The 19,866-nt window shown below is 59.3% G+C and overlaps 1 protein-coding gene across 2 annotated transcripts in view; it reads right to left on the bottom strand.

Annotated features, from left to right (window-relative positions):
- Positions 1-409: 409 nt before the first annotated feature.
- Positions 410-19,866, bottom strand: part of WDR1 (WD repeat domain 1) — a 39,562-nt gene continuing 20,105 nt past the window's right edge. The window contains exons 6-15 of one of the 2 annotated variants that reach the window (XM_071217317.1): positions 16,069-16,146; positions 15,569-15,649; positions 15,030-15,263; positions 12,442-12,529; positions 10,557-10,713; positions 9,140-9,227; positions 6,880-6,990; positions 4,720-4,893; positions 2,881-3,025; positions 410-1,495 (exon numbers count right to left, since the gene is read on the bottom strand). In XM_071217317.1, the coding sequence (XP_071073418.1) occupies positions 1,389-1,495; positions 2,881-3,025; positions 4,720-4,893; positions 6,880-6,990; positions 9,140-9,227; positions 10,557-10,713; positions 12,442-12,529; positions 15,030-15,263; positions 15,569-15,649; positions 16,069-16,146 (1,263 nt within the window). In that variant the 3' untranslated portion in view covers positions 410-1,388. Of the gene's footprint in view, positions 1,496-2,880; positions 3,026-4,719; positions 4,894-6,879; positions 6,991-9,139; positions 9,228-10,556; positions 10,714-12,436; positions 12,530-15,029; positions 15,264-15,568; positions 15,650-16,068; positions 16,147-19,866 lie in introns of both variants that reach the window. The other variant, XM_058301065.2, reaches the window with a different exon arrangement.

The raw sequence follows: 19,866 nt of genomic DNA, 5'->3' as shown, positions 1-19,866 counted from the left end.
GGTTAGACCAGAAGGGTGAAACTTCTACTGGGATTGCATCAAATTTAGTCATGTCTTCCTATCCAAGAACAGGGTGTCTCCCACTGCTCATCTGGATGCCTGGGAGCTTAGTTCTTCAATTCTAAATGAATGTTATTTCTTACTTTTGAAGGCAATACCAGAAAGACCGGGACTGCCCGGAAACCTGAGAATGGGGTGGGCTCTGGGGGGCGCCTGGTCCAGTTGGAGCCCGGGCCCTGCCCTGCGGGTCCTCCCCCACCCACAGTGGGCTCACCAATCCCGGGTGTCACGAGCCTCTCCTGAGGCTGCTGGCTGGAGAGCGAGGCAGCTCCAGCCACGGGGGTCCCAGGTGGCACTCTGCTCCCCCACCACGCCCACGTGCCCCAACACAAATCAGCGGTCCACAACGGAGAGAAAAGATATTTAATGATTTCTCAGTCTCATCTCTTAAAGCGCTCCAAGTGTTTTCACAAGTGCAAGGGGAGGGATTGTACTCAGCCAACAATTACCAGTGATTCCGACACACACAAAAAAAGGCGAAATCATGGTGCTTTATACTTACTTTTAATTTCTGCACTGAAAATAAAAGGTGAAAACAATGACAGGTTTACAGTGACTTCATTTTTTGCCCTTAATCTTTGCTCTTAGGGACAGAAGAGGAGAGAGACAGGGAAACACCCAATCACGACAGTGACGCGGTGGCCAGGACCGCGGGCTCTGGTCAACAAGGGCTCCGGGGCCCGGGCCAGTGCCCTAACACACGAGGCTTGGAAACACCGACAGGCAACTGGAGGAGTCATCAAAATAGACACAAACCCACAACTCCATTCTTAAAATCAAGCACAAAAACAGACGATGAAGCGCAGACGAGGCGGGTGTGTCCCCGTCTGACCTGGAGGCTCCCTGGAGGCTGGCGTGGGGGTGACCCAGACACGCCACTCGACGAATACCTGCTCTGCAGAGCCCGGCTGTGCCCTCCGCAGCCAACACTGCTCCCTGGCCTGTATGGCAACGTTCTGCAGGCAGCAAAGGGGAGGTGCGCCTCTCTCACCTGCACGACCTCTGCGTTAGCAAGAGCCCCGGGGAGCTCGCGAGGCTGCTGCCTCTGGAATGTTCGGCACTCGAGGCCTGGCTGGGTGTTCAGTTATGCTCCACACGCTGTTTAAGTGCTCATTTTATTTTCATGTGCAAACTGCTACTGTCTAAAGCTTTCCAGAGGACACGGACAGATAGGAGCACCCTGTAGAGACACGAGGAGAATCACCGGAGCCCTCCTCCCTCCCGGGCGAGGCGGACGAGGGGGCGCGTTACAGAGAGCCGGGTCAGGACACGTTCCGCCGCGGTTAAATGCTAGTCCCTGATTCGGTCCGTCCCGAGGGGCTGGGTCCTCAGTAGGTGATTGTCCACTCTTTGACAGAGGCATCGTGGGAGGTGGTGACCAACGTGTGCGTGTCGAGCCAGGCCAGGCTGCTGACGTGGTGCAGTCTGTGTGCATCTGGGGAGGACAGAGCTTGGTGTGAGGAAAACTTCCCTGCTTCTATACGCGCCCCAGGCTAAGAGGGAACCACCAGTGGCCCCAAAAACAAGGCTCGGTCGTCCCTGATGACACCGCCTTCCCTCTTCTCAGCAGCTGTGTCTGCAGCCACAGCTCACCCCCAGCACTCCCGATGCCTGGAAAATGGCCCTTCTTTGGGTGCACGGGGTGCTGCTTGCACCCTGTAGGACACAGGGCAGCACACCTGGAAGCTACCAGTACGTCTTCCCCCAGGGGTGACAATCCAATGCCTTCAGACATTGGATAATGACCCCGTGGGGACATTTCACCCAGAGGGTGCAAAAACCTATTTTATACGTAAAGGAACGTTACATACACAATGCACCAACATGTACACAGTCATTTGTGGCACTACAATTTCATGGGGTGAGGAAGGACACGGAAGAAAAAAGCTGGAAGGCTCCTGAGGGGCCCGCAGTGAATAAAAGGTTGGAGGGCTTGCCTGACTCTCCCATCTAGGGGTCCCACCACGGGTGACGAGACTCTTCCTCTACTGCTAACCTGTGGCCCAAGCCCGGGAGCCTGCTGCTCTAGAAAGGGGCGTCCCGTCCGCGCTCTGCTCCCCTAGCTCCAGGTGGCTTCAGGCCCCCAATTCTGAGCCTCAGCCAGGGGGAACAAGTGGGTGCTGGTGCCTGGGGAGCCCCCCAAACTCCAGCACCATTTGTTTTAACAGTGGTGCTTAGAGCCCACCTACAGCACTGCACAGGCTCTCTGACAGGGGAGCGCACCTGTGTGCCCAGATGGCCAGCGGCACCCAGGCACAGTGCAGGATAGACGTGGACGAGGTCTGCCAACTACTGGCCCCTGCCGTTCCTGACCCGACTGGCTCTCGGTGTATCCTTTTCTTCATTATTTTATTCATGAACCTGTATGGCTCTAACCATAGACTCATTCATTTCCTTCTGAACCAGGATGGCTGGAACTGGCTTACTCTTGCTTCAGATGCAGCTAGTAGTGCTGCCTTAGCCTGAGCTTGGCCAGGAGCTCTGGGGGTGGACTCTACCCGGGGGCTAAGCTGCCCATGCGGAGCAACGAGCCATGGGTGACTACTGAGCCCGTGGCATGGGGTGGTCCACAATGCAAGGACTGCGTTGGGCTAAACAAAATACATGGTTAAAAGAACCTGGTCACAGTTAGATGTGAGGAGTGGGGTAGGGGGCAAGGCGTATCCTGCAGAGACCACCTGCTCTGGGAACCCAGAGGCCCACGGTGCCATGTGTGCGTGTCCCACCCAGGCCGAGCAGAAACCCCGTTGTCTGGCAGAGGCCGCCATTCCCTGGAAGCAGAGAGGGGCAGGTGGAGCCGCGGGCACCCTGCGCAGTCACCTTGGATCTTGACCCTGGTCTCCGGGTCGCTGAGGGTCCACACGTACACCATCATGTCCATGCCGCCCGAAGCAAAGTGCTCGTTGTCCGGGGACCAGGCCACGCAGACGATTTTTGCGTGGTGTCCGTAAAAGATGTCTTTCTCCTGGTGGCAGGTTGAAAAGAGGGGACAGCACATCAGGGTTCAGGCCAGAGTCACCCTGTATTTAATCCCACCAGCATTGGCAACAAGACAGGGTCACCTGAGGGCAGTCCACAGGCCAGGCGATGCTTATAGCTCACTGAACCGCCCCCCACCAGGGTCCCACAAGGTCCCTGCCACTCGCGGAAACAAGGAAATTGAGGCAGTGACAGGTGCAGCCCAAGATCCAGGAGCAGTGCCAACGTGCCCCCAGAGCCCTCGAAAGCCTTCAACCACAGCACCCGTCACAGGCCGTCAGGAATGCCCGCTTGCCTGCCCAGAGTGGAAACCCTGGTGGAGAAATGCAGAAACCCAAGTGCAAGGAGCTGGCATCTGGCGCAGGGAGGGTGAGGCCAGAGGGAGGCTGGTCTGTCCCTGGTGATCTGGGATGGAGACCATAGCAGGTAGATAGGATTCACCCCTGTCCCCAAAAGCCACAGGCAGTGTGTCTGACAGCCCTGGATGTGGCCCAGGTGGCACTTGTGAAGATGGGACCTCAAACATGATCTTCCCAAGGAGAGGTGTGGAAGAGTAACACCTTCCCTAACATTTAGGGGAAGGTACCTCCTTTAAAGTAATTTAGCCCCATCCCCTACCCACCCCCATCCCTAGAGGTCATAGAGGTGGTCACCTCAAAACTGGGTCTCTTTGTTGAGATGGCCTATTTCATCCTTCGCTGCTTCTAGCCTTGTGGACTTACGCATGCCGTAAAGCAAGGCCTCAACATTATATGCAAATTGTGTCAACATCTGGTGACTCCCGTGCCCTATGCACATGGTCTCACCAAGGTGCATCTACAGGGTGTGTGCGCAGTATCAGCGTGCTTATTGTCACACCTTTGTTACGTGTAAACTTGATAGCAAAAGGGCAAACTAAACGTGTACTGAACTCTAGTCCCTAATGTCCAACTCAAGTATTTATAGCGAGTGTACAGACATGTAGGACTTACTTCTAAATGCACCAAGCGTAAGACGGTTTACTGGATGGAGGGAAACCTGGTAGAGTGTAGCACCAGCTTAGAGGCAGGATCGGGGCAGGGGGCTGGTGCTGTAGGGAGAGCCCAGGAACTGCAGCCCTCACCAATCCTGTGTTGCGACTACCCGAGCGCGCCGGAAGATTAAACGAGAAGGCTCGAGTTCCCAACACGCTCTCTCCCAGTGCCCTATTTTCCTCCCCACTCCATTCACCTGCGATCCCCAAGTGTAAGACAGTGTTGGGGCCACTGGAGCTCATAAATTACAGGATTTTACAAGTGAAAGAGATTCAGAAAAAAAAACAAGCCTAGTCTAACCCCTTTGACAGATAAGAAAAAGAAGGGTCACAGGTCCGGCAGTAACTAACAAGGCCCGTTTGCTGGCCTTACAGAAAGCTTTGCTGCCTCCCAGCTTGAAGTTTCATCTTGCCAACAAGTTCTACGTTTTTCCCCCTTGTGCTAAATTCTACCTTGCCAATAAGACCAGGAGCTCTTTGAAGGCAGGCAATGTCCTTGTCTTATGTCCTTCAAGGACTATGAGCAATGAAGCCTCGGGGGACGATCCCTCGAGCAACAGCCTCATCCGCAACAGCCTCATCCGCGACAAGAGAAGCGTGAGGCTGCTGAAGGAAGCATCCCCGCCCCGGCCCGAGCGGCCCGCAGTGCGGGGCCACCACCCACTCACCGAGTAGCCGTCAGCCACGTTGAAGACGGTCACCACCTTGCTGGCGTCGCACACCGCGAGGAAGGCGCCGTCGTGGGAGTAGGCCAGGTCGGTGACAGGGCCCTTGGCCTCCAGGAGCTGGCCCTCGTCCTTCAGCGTGCCGCCCAGGATGGAGTATAAGCGGACGTTCCCATCCTGCACACAGCAAGACGCCAAAGGAGAGGTGAGGCCTCCCCTCCCGTACGCCGGGACCAGAGGCTTGGCGCCAGCGAGGGCCCTTCCCTCTGAGCACAGCTCCAGCCCAGCCACCAGCGTGGGCCATCCAGCTCCTTCCCCAGGGACCTGAGGCGCGTCCTATGAACCTTCGGCAACCTTCACGGCGCACCGTGGCGGGATGAGGTGGGGCCAGAATTACCCAGGAGGTTGCTACAACGGTATTTCCAGGCTGCAGGCCCTCCCCCGCTCCCCACTGAGCTGTGTGTCTCGGTGTACCACAGCCCACACTTTTCACAAACTCCCCTGGTCAATTCCAAGGCAGGCATGCACAGGCCAAAGCCAAGAAAACACAACAGCTGTACAGAGCTTCCCGGAGGGCCCCTTGAGCAGGACCCGCCCCTCCAGCCCTCCTCTGTGCAAGCCAGGCCCTCTGGCCGCCCTGTAGGGTCCCGTCTGGCCCGTGGCAGCTCCTGGCAAATGTCTTTCCACCACTGCTGTCGTGGCGCGGGCACCTGACTCAGAGGGGAATTCCTGCTCTTGCAAAGGGTGCCTGCCACCCATCCTCTGGCTGCCAGTGCTCTCTCCAGGGATCTCCAACTGGGATCACCTGTGGGACTAGCAGACCTCGGGCCAGGCACACCCTGGCTCTCTGGGATCTGAGATGGTTTCATGGGCCATCCCTGAGCCTTCCCCACTGCAGCAGGAATCATCTTGCTTTTATGCCCCAGAGCCCTGCCTGGGGTTTGGCTCTCAGAAGCGCTAGATGTCCACACATGGGTCAGTCAGTGGAGGCCGACGCCCGTGGAGACGGGGAAGGCCTGAGGCGGCGGGACGCTCCCTCCTCCACTGTCAGCGCCTCCTGGCCCTCCAAGCACCGCGGTCCCTGTGGTCCTGGGAAGGTGGGTCCACCACTGCAGAGGCAGCCGAGCCGCCGGGGCAGGAAGAGCCAACGGCTCCGAAGACAAGAAGTCTCTTGGTTGTTCTCCCGTCTCACCCTCCACTCCCACGTCTAAGCGGGACAGGTGCAGAACCAGAGGCTGAGTTCTACCTTGGGGATATTTGTGGATCTGCAGGCTCCAGGTACAGAAAGTCCATCAGGGTCGCGGGGGTAAGCCCACTCCCCTCCTTGGGCTGACTTGGCAGCTACACGTAGCAGGCGCCTGGGCTTGTCGTCTTGGGCAGGGGAAATCCAGCACAAGGCAGGCACTCCAGGGAAGGAGGGCGGCATTCCTGGATCGCCCACGGAACTCCCGGGGCACAGGGAGCGGTCCTGGGCCACTGCCACTGAAGGCCGACAGCAGCCTAAGCCACGGGGCGCCCACTTGCTGGAACGTTATGATGCCATGGAAACAAAGGAAGCCCAGTGTGAAGGCCGGAGGAAAAAGCAGAACGCCACTTAGACGTGTGCCTGCGAGACTCAGGTAAACACACAGGGACCAGGACCGGAGGCAACCAAGAAAGTGAAAGCCGCTGGGGCCACCAGGTCCAGGGCGAGGTTATGGACCACCTGGTGTCATTTCCGTTTCCTTAAACGCTGGTATTTAAAAAGCAATCGTTTTTTCCAAATAGAAGAGTGCCAGGTCTGGTAAGCGAGCCTTCTAGAAGTCCAGGCAGCACCCCACGAAGTCTAACCGGGGGAGCCGGGGCTGTGTTTGAGCCGTGCTCTGCAACCCCGTGATGTGGCAGAAGCCCTGAGTCCAAGCCGTAACTCTGACCTTAACTTCCCAGCCCCAGATCATGGGTGTAAACTCCCCCATTAAATGGCAAGACTCACCTCTCAGAACACGCCAGAGGGTAGCTGGGAGGGGGCCAGGCCAGACCAGTGATGGGGAAAGGAGACCCCAGCCCCCCCAGGCTGGCTCTCAGGAGCCCACTTCTCTCCCGGCCTGACCTGCAACAGCTCACACCACCCCCACTATTACTCGGCCGCCCTGAGCCCAAGGGTGCAAGGGAGAAGTGGCTTACCGTGCCCCCGACAGCCACCGTGTCGCCCCCAGGGTGCACCGCCACGACTTCGGGCTCGTAGCCGGGGTCGCTGATGCTGAAGCACTTCTTCTGGTCCTTTAGCAGGACGATCTGCAACACACACAGGCAGTGGTGAGGGGAGCAGGGTCCTGTGTGACAGGAAGCCGCCCACTGGCAGGTGGAGAGAGCACTGGGTCTGCGCTGGGGGGAGGGGGCTCCACCTTGCACCCGCGCTGGGAGACCAGGCTGGGGCTCTGAGTCACAACCGCCGGGCCAGCCCCTCACCCAGCAGGTACAGCGGCACTGCCAGGCCCCTTACGCAGCAGGCGGCAGTGGCTCATCACCACTGCCACCACGAGCACCACGCGCTCCAGCTTTGCACTCCTGGGAAGGCTTCTGCATTTGAATTTTAGTTTCTCCGATTAGACGACCAGGATAACAAATGAACTTTGTTGAACAAAGTCCTTATAAGGCTCAGGAACATGAAATATTCAATCTTTTGTGAGACAAGACTGAACCATGAGAAGCAGCTCAATGAGGTCCACTCCCCATCCTCTTCTGGACTTCGTGTCCGGGCTTCTCAACACCCGCCTTCACCCTCCGAGGACAGAAGAGCCCGCTGCCCGTCAGCACACGCAGTCCCAGCACAGCCAGTGGAGTGGTGCCCCATCTTAGGAAACCGGACCTGGCGCTCATGTCTCCAGCCCGTCAACGGCAGCGTGGGGTCGCCAAGTCCGTGGAGGCTCCTGCCCGTCACAGCCTCTCACCTGAGCACATCAGCCCCAGGGAGTAGTGGGGAGGGGGGAGGGGGGAGGGCAAGCCAGCACACCCGCAGGCTGGAGCCCGCACCCCTTCCTATGGCCGAGGACGCAGCCCCTCTGCACCCTGGAGACATGCCACAGGTGTGTGTGGGAGTCCTGACCGTGCCCCTGCAATCTGCCCACAGCCCCACAGCCCCCAGCACTCGCTGTCCTGACCTGCACCAAGCGGGGCAGGAGCACGGCGACAGGGTGAGGACCCTGCTCGAGATGGAGCCACCCCACCCAAGGGCGAAGCATCGTGCAAGCAGCCACCTGCCGCCTCACGGAACCCTCCAATGAACCTCAGAGGTAGGGACTGCCGACCACTGCTACATTTTAGAGATGAGGAAACCAAGGCCTGGCAGCATGAAGGGCGTGGACTCGGTGGCAAGGAAGTGGCTGAGCCAGGAGAGTAGAGCCCGGGTGTTCAGAGAGGGAGGGTGGGAAGAATCCCACTGCTGGAAAGCAGCCCCTGGCCCTACGTGCTTCTGGAATGCGCTCCCATGTTGCTAAAGCACCCCATACCTTCTATTGCTTTGGTACCCCCACTGACTATCCAGGCCTTTTACAGTATCTGGCAGAAAGGTCTTCTATCTAGGACACACAGAAATCCATTCTTCCCAAAGCAATTAGTTGAGAGGAAGAGGAGGAGGCCAGCTGGATCCCGCAGCCCTCCCTCCAACAGGTCTGTCACTTGTGCCAGCGGGGGCACAGCCACACCACCTGGCTTCTGTCCACACACTGGGATGGCGTCTGCTGACAGATGGTATTTGCATGGGGCAGAATTCTGTCCAAAGTGGGGCTAAGTCAAGGGCGCTCTGTTCCCAAAAGCCCAAGGGGAAGGCCTGCAGCCGGCCTCTCCTCACCACCTCAACTAGAAGCCAGGCAGCACAGCAGAAAACCAGGCGCTGAGCCTTCGGGAGTCTCCCAATCACTGAGCCTTGACCCCATTTGTAAAAGGAACTTACAATGGCACGAGGACCTTGACACAATCAGCCCTGTGAGTTAGGGATGAGAGACTAAGTCTGAGAAGGTGAGGAAAGTGCCTCCTGGCACAGCTCCCACAGCGCAGGGCTGGGCACATGAGGAGGGTGGCACAAAGCCGCCACGACTGCCGGTCCCCAAGGCGGTGGGTGTGCCCAGTGTCTGACCCATTAGAGGGCACCTCTGGCCCAGGCCGTCTGCGCTTGCATGCCAGCAGCCCCTTCCTCGCCAGGGGCCTCGGTCAAGCAGCCCACCCCTTTTGTGCCCCAGGTCCCTCACCTGTGGGGTGGGTCACACTGGGCCTGACTGACAGGGCCGCCGGGAGCCCTTGGGACACTCTTGGCACAGAGCACATGCGTGCCAAGGACCAGCGCTTGCTAGGGCTTCTGTGACTGCTGTCGCCACTGGAGGGAACCCAGAGACAGGCTGGCTCGGGGCTGTAGGGACCAGCACTCTCCCTGACGCGGCACACCTACCTGCCCGATGCACACCACCACAGCGTACCCTCCGGGGCCGACAGCCACGCACTTGGGTTGAACGTCCAGTTTCACGACTCCTTGCCCACTGCGAGAGAAGGGGACGTGCAATGCTTCCACGTTTAAGCGGTTGGGTGTATTTATTAAATACACACTTACTCCAAAACCCTACCAATCCATAGTGTTTAAGAGAATAAGGCTACTATAATCTATACTGAAAGAATAGTTTGCTAAAATCATGGGAGGTTAGAAAATGACCCACTGACTCTGGGGCAGAGAGAGTAAACTGATGGAAGACCAGAGGGGATGGCGGAGGACAGGGAAGGAATCTCCTCTCTTCTCGTTCATATGCAATTAAGACCCTGCCTGCCACTCCATCCCACAGGACCTTTGTCCCCATGTCTGCTGGCCAAGCACTCTGTCTGGAGCATTCTTGGAACAGACAAAGTGAGCTCTGCCTTCCCATCATGTCACACCCGTTCATTATAGGTTTTTTTTAGGAGATACTGGGAATGATTGAATCGGGACCTTGTACATGCGAAGCAGGTGCTCAGCCACTGAGCTACAACCACTTCCCTGATTCATTACTTTTAAGGGACAAAAGTCATGTGTGATCTTTCATCTTGGCCAACTGTATCTCTTGCTGTGAACGGGAGTCTTAAAAAACCATGCAAAGACAAAAACAGAAGCAGCCCTTCTTGGAAACTGTAAAGCTAAATTCCACGTAACTGGGTGCAGATGGAGTCCTAAAGGTGTAGCGAGGGACTGGAGGGGCACCTGATGAGGTCACCCCCATGGCAGGAACAGGAGCTGGATTTCCCGGCAGCACTACCTGCAAGCCTTTCCTCTTGGGTTTTTGGGAACAGAGTGCCCTGGTAAGCAGGGCGCCGCCTGGGCCGGGAAGGGGAGGGCTGGGGGGTGCGGGGACTTTGCATGGTCTTGCAGTGCTTCCCGGGTCACTTCTCCTCACCCTTCCTTTCAAAGCCTCAGGTGAGCTGTGGACAGCGGTTACCTAGCTCCAAGGCTGCCAACCTAAGGCACCAGGGCAGAAGAAGGCAAAGGGCTTTTCGACAGATCACACTGTGCCCATCTCGCGCCCATGGGCGTCTCCAAAGGCCTTGCATACACTGGCTCACGCCCTGCACAGGGGCCCCAGGAGGCCCCGCTGTTCCCTTTCCTCACTGATGAGGAAGCTGAGATCTGGGCAAACACCTCCAGCACAGGGCTAGCCCGCTCCGCCTGGCTTCTGGGACTGAGCGTGTCTTGGACAACATCCACGCAGGCTAGAGACACGTCCAGCTCAGGCTAGACGCTACAGCTGAGCAGCAGCCCAGGGCCCAGCAGCTGGAGAGCAAATGCTCAGTGGAGCGAGTGAGAGCAGGTGAGATGCCTGGGAACGGCATGCAGTGGGTCTCACCTGTAGTCCCGCAGCATGAGGTTGGTGTACCGCACGGTGTCGTCCATGCTGCAGCTCACCAGCTGCCCGGACTCGTCCACCGTCATCCTGGATACCAAGTTGGTGTGGCCTTTCCCGGCAAAGGAGTCATTCTCCCCGGTCTCGGAGTCCCAGTAATGTGGGACTGGGGTTAAGGAAAAGCCCGGCCCGCAGGACGGTGGCCCCGGCCCCGTGGAGAGGCCATGGCGAGCCTCGTCCGGGGTGGCTGAGCGAGACCGGCACACTGGGGACGGGTCAACAGGCACCGGGCCTGAGAGAATGCCACGAGGGTGCCAGGGGCCACTTTTAACTCAACAGGCCGAGTCAGTGCGCACCACACCTCCTGGCAACGCCAAGGAGGCCGCGCTACCAGAGGGGAGGCGTGAAGCACTGCTTCTAGGACAACCCTGCTGGGGTGCGGCCCTGCAGTGTGGCCCACCCAACCACCTTCCCACTGGGACCCCACATCTCACCTACCCTGCCATCTCTTCCCAAGGCCTCGAGCATAAAGCAGGGGGCTGATGGCCACCCCCACCACGTCCCCAATAGCCCCAGGACCAACCCACGTTCCCAAGTGCCACATCACGGCTTCTGAGGTGGAGGCACTCCGTGTAAGGTGTGGCTTAAATGGTGAGATCACTCTTTGTCGCTGACAAGTCATCTTGTCTGGGGTAAGAACTGCCGCTCCCCATGGGAAGCTAAGGCTGCGTATTCCAGGGTTCCCACAAGCCTGCCGTGAAGGTCTGGCCGTCCCCGCTGCAGTCTCAGAGTCGCAGAGGATAAAAGCCTCCAGGTGCAGAGACACTGGCCTGAGACGGAGAAGGGGCGGTGGATGGCGCTGGGGATGGACGGACTGGGGTGGCTCGGACACCACCCCAGGAGCAAGGCAGACTCTAGGGCCTCCTCTGCCACCACCTTGTGACACAGCTGTGGGTGGGACTTGCCCCCACGTCCTTTCCCATACAGCGGGGTGCAGAGGGGAGCTGAGCTACAGACTTTGGGAATCATCTGCCCTGCCCCCCTTTCAGGGCACTGGGGGCTCCTACAATTCTGAGAAAACTGAAGCGCTGCGCAAGCACGGCTGCTCCGCAGGGGCGGGAGACTCGGGGTTTCTAGTCTGGTCTAGCTGCAGCATGTAGGCTCAGAACTGCCACCGATAGAGAAGGCAGGCCTTGGGCCACCAGCAGAAGGGGTAACACGAGGCGCCCGCTATCCCGCCGACACAGGCTGTGACAGTGGGGGTGTGCGTGTGCGCCGGGGCCCCTCACACACGCTGCTCCAGCATGCAAGGCAGTGCTGTAAGATGGCAGCTCTCAGCCCCTGCCACAAAGAGCAAGGGTGGCTGACTCGGGTCAGGGTAGAAACTGGTCACAAGCAATTGGCCAAGATCTGAGGACCACACACAATGGCAGGGGAGACCACGGAGGGACTACTGCAAGCCTCACCAGTGGTTGGGAGATTTGGGTTCGGGGTGGGGCAGCTCTGCCACTGACAAGCTCTGAGCCTGCAGGCTTCAATTTCCCCCTTTGTAAAAACAACGGATGCTGCAAACAGATGAATTCTAAGACCTAGGCTCCTGCTGCTTGAGGTGCAGACAAGGCTGGCCCTCCCACGACCTGCACGGAGCAAAGCAGCTCGAGGTCACGGCAGTTAAAAGCAACTGCCTAGGAGCACCAGCTGGAGGTGACCTGTCAGCACAGGGCCAGGCGAGCCGACAGCACGAGCCCACGTGGAGACAATGACTCACCTCGGAGGCCTGCGCTGGGGCTGGTGCCACCTGGCCGGCCTCGCCTCTGGCACGGTGGGGACGGGAGATTCCCGCCGTGCCTGGCAGCGGCGCAAGCCAGCCCTGTGAGTCAAAGGATATTAATGTGCCCGTCGTGGCTCCCCGAGTAGATGTAGGACTTGCCGCCGTTTTTATGCACTGCCAGACACTGGATTGATTTACTGTGACCCTGTGGAGAAGAGAGATGGCCAGGGGCATGTGAGGACACCTGACCCCTGCTATCGCCTCCGGGCAAGGCCACAGGAGCCCTCCGCACACCCCAGCGGAGGTCTCAGCAGCCCTGGCCTGCCTGGAGCCCTTCCAAAGCCTGGCCAACCAACCCTGTGACAGGTCCCAGTGCCAGGGCCCCTCAGCCCTCCTCGGCCCAGGACCACGTCTAACAGAAGCCCAGCAGCGGAGCCCTCCTCTGCCAGCACCGCACTGATGCACCCACCTACGTGCAAGGGACGCACAGGGAGATGGCAGAAAAGGCACCCACCCCAGGCAGGCCATGCTAGCTGCCGCCGATGTTGGCCACAAGGTGGCGGGGAGACCTCCAAGGCCCACCCAGGCACCCAGACGGCCACAGGGTACCCCAGAGACCCTGCCTTTGGGGCAGAAATGCCCGGCTGGGGAGTGTGCTAATCACAGCTCACTGGCTGCACCCGAGGCGGGTTCTCGGGACCGGTCTTCCTCATTCTTTCCTGGCCTTGTTCAACAGGCAGTGGGCAGGACCCACGGACAGGGCATCCTCCCAAGGACTGCCTAAGCATTCTGCTGCCTCTACCTTCTGAGAAAGGCACACACAGTTCTCAGTGGGCCGAGGAGGGTGGGGGACTTCGTGGCCCGGGGGCCCCCAAGCCAAGGCTCTGTCCCAGCCAGCATCCTGACAGTCCTCAGGTCAGCGTCGGCTTCCCTGGGGGTAGCAGACCCTGCTGACCACGTGCACAGCAACCTCTGGGAAGCACTCTCGGGAACTGTGCCATCACCCAGGAACTTGCCAGAAGTGCAAATTCTTCAGACCACCCCGATGCCCAGAGGGCCCCATGAGCTCGGGGGTGGAGCCGCGCCCATGTCAAGACTAGATGCAGTTCAAGTGTCAGATGCAGTTCAAGTGCCTGCCCCAGGCCCGCCCGGCGCTTCTGTACAGTACACACACCAAGACGCGTCCCAGCTGCGACCTGGACCCGTGTGGGGCCAACGGGGCATTTCAAGGCTCCCAGGACTGAGAAGCTGGTCTAGAACCAGGCGCCCCTGGGCCCACAGGGGCCTGAGAAACCTCCGCAGCCGAGACCAGTACCAAGCACCTCCAGTGACTGGTGGGAACGGGGCCCAGGCACCTCTCCTGACAGGTACGGGAGCCCGAGGACGCCCTAGAGCTGATCCGCCAGAGCGCACAGCCCCAGCAGAGGCCCCGGCCCGGTGCCTTCTCCCCGCAGCCTGACCAAGTCCACCTGCCTGAAGGCAGACACGTGGGTCCCAGGACCGAGCTCCCACGGTACTGACAGGTCCTTCCCCTCCCAGCTCCCTGACGGCCACTGGCCGGCCCTGAATGGGGACAGAGCAGCAGGATGGCTCCAGGAACAGTGGCACCCACACTGACAATGAGCGTGGCCACCTCAGAGGACTGCGAGGAAGGGGAAGGCGCCCTCGATGCCCCTGCGTGGTGCGAGCGCACAGTTCACCCTTCTTTGGTGGCCGCCCCCTGCTACCGGGAGGTGCCCTTGGGGAGCCCTGCGGGGTCCAAGTGCTGCCGAGGCACACCCATAGCTCCGCGGCAGCTGGGTGGGTGGGGGGTGCGGGAAGAGCCAGGGCTGCCATGACAGGGGCTTGGCCGCTAGAGAGGGGTGCGAGGGACGGATCCTGAGTGCAGAAAGCCCACCCTGGAGTCATGAGTCAGGCTCATGAGAAGAGACCCCCGCCTGGGCCCGCTAGGTAGGGTCCCCACCCCAGGCCGGCAGGGTCTGAACCGGGAGGCACCCCCACAGAAGGGGAGAGGCCCCTGACCTCCAGGGCCTGTCTGGTGGCAGGTTTCTGGAGAGTCACCATTGCTGGGGCTGGCGGGGGACACCAGCGCCCTGGAGGCTGGGTCGTGAGCCAGAACTGGCGGTGAGGCCCCAGGAGACCTCCACTCCCCCGGCGCTCCCTCCTGGGCCTGGCACCCCAGCACTCAAGGCTGCCAACCCGGCTCCATCTCCTCCTGCTCCCCAGCACTCCCTCGCCCCTTCCCTGCTTCACCCACACAGAACCAGCCACCTCAGCACCGATTCCCACAGAAGTCCCAAGCCCGGTCGAGGTCAGGTTGGCAGCCACCCGCAGCCCTTCCTCCCTGGGCTCAAGCCCGCTCGCCTTCTCATCAATCTGCAGCGATGCTCAACCCACCCTGTCTTGGCACTCGTCACGGTCCCGTCTTGCCATACATGTTTGTGTCACAGCCTGACAGAAGGAGTGGCAGCGACCTGCCCCCTAAACCCCAGGCTCTCAACAAGACCTTGCAGGAGCTGATGGGAAACAAGGCACCTGGCTGCCCTTCTCTGCTGAACCCACATCGCAGAGAAGTGACCGGCACCGGCTGCTTTGCCCCAACACCGCAGGGCCAGCCCCCCAGGGCTCCCTGCCTCTTACCTGGGTGGTCCCGGGACCCGAGGGACCGCCCTGAGGGCACAGCCCCGCCCTGGCACAGCCCTTACCTTGATGACCCGCAGGGGCTTGCTGGGGTTGTTCCTGTCCAGGTAATTGATGTAGCCTGACAGCGAGAGGCTGAGGAGGTGGTCCTTCTGCCACAAGCAGCCCAGCTGCTGGTCCAGGACGCTCGAGCCCATGGTAAACGTGCTAACGGCAGAGTTCACGTTCACGTCCCAAATTTTAGAAGTTTTGTCTCCAGAAGCAGAAAGCAAGTGGGTGCTATCAGGACTCCAGCTAATCTGTTAAAACAAAGCGGCATGTAACCTGCTAGAGAACGTCAAGAGTGGGAAGGGACCCCGGAAAGCGCCTCGTCCCCAGCTCCCATTCCCCAGCAATGAGACCCAAAGCCCAGGGCCAGAGCGGGATGCTCTTCTCCCCACCCAGGGCAGCCTGTTGTTTGTGATGTTACAGCCCTGCACCGCTGCCCCTACGTGTAACCCCTCATTTCGAAAGCTGCTAAGTCCAAATGAGTACTGCTGAGTGCAAACAGATCTAGCCAGGTCACAACCATTTACTGTGTCGTAAAACACAAATCCATACTTACAGCGTAGATTCCTCCGTCGTGAGCCTTGCTTCCTCCCAGGGCACACACTTTCTCCCCCGTCTTTCCATCGTAGATAAATATCTTTCAAGTAACAATAATATACAGGGATCACACATATGCGGGTCTGTGCACACCTTTAGTACCCAGAATGCCAAATGAACTCTTTATTTACCTGTCCTACCTACAAGAGAATGTGAGACTACGGCTCTTAAAAAAATAAAAAGAGAACGTCAAGAATAAAAGTGCTCCCAGGTAGTTTCAAGTTCTATTTAAAAGGAGGGAGGCCGAGAGGCAGGTCTGCCTGTGTGCAGATGGCACAGCCCCCTTGACCGTGCCATGCTGAGAGGCAGGAAGGAGGGAGCTTTCTAAGCTCTGCATACTGAGACAGGCAGTAGGTCTGTCTGTCCTGTAACAGCAGCACCAGACAGTGACATTCCCCACGGTCTCCGATGCCCCAGCCCCGCCCGGACCCTTCTGGAAGGCAAGCAGCGTCGCCTCACCTGACCGTCAGCGCTGGCCGTGGCAAATCTGTTCCCATCAGGGGAGAACCTCACGCAGTTGACAAAGCGGCCGTGGTCCTGCGAGAAATCGGACAGTTATCTACCTTGGTGACAGGCCACGACCCAGACTTTAAAATTCAGGAATGGTTCAGGAATGAAACATGCAGCCCGCTTCAGGCTTTAGCTATTATTACTGGTGATAATTCTTTGGTCTGTAGGAAAACTCCAGAGCTAAACCAAAACCAAAACCCAGGAGTTCCGGACTGGGGGTGGGTCTGTTTCCGGCCTCCCTGGTCTCCCCCGGAAAGTCGCTCCAATGCCTGGCCTTGGCCGCCCTCCCAGGATGCCTCCGTGCTCTCCCCACGCAGGGAGCCCTCAGGACCCTGGAGAGAGAGCAGCGCTGACTAAGGCTGGCCCGGTGCACAGCAGGTGCCTGTGGGCACCCACCGACAGAACTAAGGGCTTCTGAGACCTGCTGAGCACGATCACGACCTTCACTGGGAGCTCCGAGGAGAAGCTGCCTCCAGATGTGCCTGACCTGAGCGCACCGGAGTCACTCCAAGGTGCTTGTACGGAGCAGAACGTCCCACAAACCCCCACTGATCACCCAGTGACCCTGCTGGGGTGTGCAGGGCACAAAAACCTCACCTTCAGGACACAATTCAACTCACTGCAGGGCCTCCTGGCCCCCCACCCCGAGTGGACCAGAGACAGTTCAAAATCGTGAGCTCTCACGTGGAAGGAATTACATGGTGTGCGTGTGGAACCAACCTTAACTCAGCCTGGTCACCTGGGCCTAGAAACCCAGGTGGGGGAAGAGAGCCCAGAGCCACAGCCACAGGCAAACCCAGGGGAGCCCAGAGCCTGAGCTGGGCACGGGAAGCCAGTGGGCACCACGCAGCTGCTTGCGCCCCTCAGCGCCCCAGGACTCGGGTCCTGCCCAGCCCAACACCCCGGAGCCTCCCAGGCCGGGCCGGGAGACACCGTCCCAGCTCTCCAAGCAGGAGAAGCACAAAAGGCACACCCTCCACCAGCAGCACACCTTCTGACACTGTAGGCTGCCGGCTGTACGCACACCCTTCCAACACTGTAGACTGCCGGCTGTACGCACACCCTTCCGACACTGTAGGCTGCTGGCTGTACGCACACCCTCCACTGGCAGAGCAGGATGTCGGCTATATGCATACCCTCCTGACGTGCAGGCTGCCAGCTGTGTGCACACCCTCCAGTAGTGTAGGAGGCTGCCAACTGTATGCACACTCTCCACCAACAGTGTAGGAGGTTGCCCGCTGTATGCAGGCTGCCAGCTGCATGCACACCCTCCCAACAGTGCAGGGGCTCCCAGAACTCTTCTGCTCAGCGGTTTCCTCAGGTGCTGTCAGTGTCCTGCTCACAGTGTAGGAAGGACAGACACAGGCAGATGTGGAGCCACTCCTGCAGCCCCTGGCTGTGGACTTGGAGTGCCCACAGCTGTTTGTAGCCAGGACCCTCCCTGCTGATCGATTTGAAAAAGATCAGTTTTAAATGATGAGAACCTAAGAATTCCAGATATTAAGAAGGGCCCTGGCAGCTGAGTGTGAGCCACCAGGGCGTTCAAGCTGGCGGGCGAGGCTGTCCTCCCTGCCCCAGGCGCTGAGCCCCCTTGGGACCAGCACTCTGCCTCGTGACTGAAGGGTGAGCCCCTCGGGGACTGTCACCGCTGCCCCCACCGGCTGGCAGGGATGAGTTGGGTGCAGGCATGGGGCCCCTGCTTTGGTCTTAACTTGGACTCCTGCTCTGTGGTCACTGGGGACCTCTCCACCGATGACAGGGGTGAGGGACCTGAAACTCCGCAGCCCGAAGGTAGGGATCAGCATGACACAGAAGGCACCGCAGCGGTGCTGCCGCAAGTCTCTGTGCTGGAGGGGGTCCTTGTTTGCTTTCAAGCTTGGCTACATAGTTTGCTTTTTTAGTTTTGTTGCTACATTTTATCCTATTCTAGGGTCAGCCCCTTTTCTATTTTCTATTTATCTAGATTTGTATTCTATGCTTTCTGGCATTTCTAGGTATCTGGGGCTGGAGGAAAGCATTTTCCCAAATGAATAAGAGTCGGCAGTCAAAACTCACCTTCCGAACAGTCCCTCTCTGGCCCCTCCTGCTCCTGCCTCTACCACTCCACGCAGCCACCATCTGGGCACCCAGAGAGCCCCCAGGACGGTGGTCTCCAGGACAAGCGCTGGTTCAGGACACGGGCCCTCGAGCGGAGCCAGCTATGGGAACCCGCGTCTCCGGTTCCCCACACACAGCGCGCAGCCAGGCAGGAGGCCACGCGGGCCCGAGTGTGCGCGCCACGGCAGGGAGTGACCCTGGCCCAGGGCCTTGCCCCTCACCCGACAGCCACGCCCCACCACTCCCCACGTCCTCCAGCCCATGGGCCCTAGCTCCGTGGGTGCCCAGGGCTCAGTCAGTGGAGAGCCAACCTCAGGGACCAAACCAGACTTTTCTTTCAACCTTCCTGCCAGGGTGGGTGTGTAGAAATGCTCCTTCCAGACAGGGAGGTCAAATGTCCTGGCTCTGATGGCATTACCGCTGTGACTCAACAAATGCCAGACTCAAATACCCACCCAACCTCTAGGTCTCTCGCCCCTCGACTCGCTTTCTGCGGCACACAGGCCTGGTGTTTGCCCCCACCCTGGCTGCCTGCCTCACGCCATCCCTTGTGCTCTTACTTCCCTTGACTATCAAATGGGGGAGGGGGGGGTGTCAACTTATCCCTCAGGGCCCCCAGACATCACATACCTTAACTGACTGGGGAAACAGGGCTCTCTCAGAATGGGGAGGCCAAGGGAAGAGTCACCACCCGCGGGACAGACGTCGGGGTTGGAGGGCGTCCTGGCTGTGCTTGCTTTAAAGGAGAGCATTCCGCCCCGACCTGAGCCCAACTAACCCTCCAACTTCCCCGGTTCCCAGAAGCCCAACGTGAACCACCCCATCCCAAGTGCCAATCAAAGCCTCAGGATGTTCCCATCAGGGTGGCATAGGACCCCCAAGCCCACGGCCCCGAGGGCTGGCCGTGGCCCAGTGGGCAGGCGCCCTCCTCCGCAGCCTGCTGGCACTGCAGGAGTGCTCTGGGGCAGCTTCCTCCCCGTGCCCCTGAAGAGCAGCCCCCGTCCCCACCTCACTCATCACAGCGCTCTCGGCAGTTCTTGCACCGCGCGCCGAGCACCTGACACAGAGAGATCAGGTGTCCCTGCGGTACCCACAAGGTGGCAGTGCCCTTTTCCCTGCCTCCACCTGGCGAGCAGCACAAGCCAGCCTGCGCCCTTGACCCTGCGCAGTGACGGTTTTCCTCCGGAGAGTGTCACCAAGAGCGCCGTGAGGGGCTGAAAGGACCAGACGGACAGACAAAGCCCAGTTCTTGTTCTCCTCCTCCCTGGACCACGAGGCCTGGGGCAGGGGGGGTGGTCATCACTCACCCGGCTCCAGCCTGGCATGGGCTGAGGGGGATGGGGAGGGGCTCACGCGACTCAACCAGAGAACACACACACAGGCCCGAGAGGAGACGTGAGCAGGCGACAAGGAAAGCGAGGTCTCTGCTGGGCGTGAGGCTGGCAGCCTGGGGGCCAAGCCCAGCGTGGACTCGAGGAGGCAGGCAGGGAACGCGTGAAGAACCGAAAGGCCTGATTTCTGCCCTATCATGAGTACAGAGCCATAAAAAATACCCTAGAAAGCCTTATATAGAATTCAAATTTTACTCAACTGTCTAGGAAGGCAACAGTTGAGACCAAGGCTCCCAGCCCGGCTAGGAAGACGTGGGAA

Source organism: Dasypus novemcinctus, chromosome 1 (genome assembly GCF_030445035.2).
Source record: "Dasypus novemcinctus isolate mDasNov1 chromosome 1, mDasNov1.1.hap2, whole genome shotgun sequence".
Taxonomy (NCBI): domain Eukaryota; kingdom Metazoa; phylum Chordata; class Mammalia; order Cingulata; family Dasypodidae; genus Dasypus; species Dasypus novemcinctus.
Note: the sequence above shows the minus strand (reverse complement) of the source record. Positions and strands in the feature narration are given on the sequence as shown.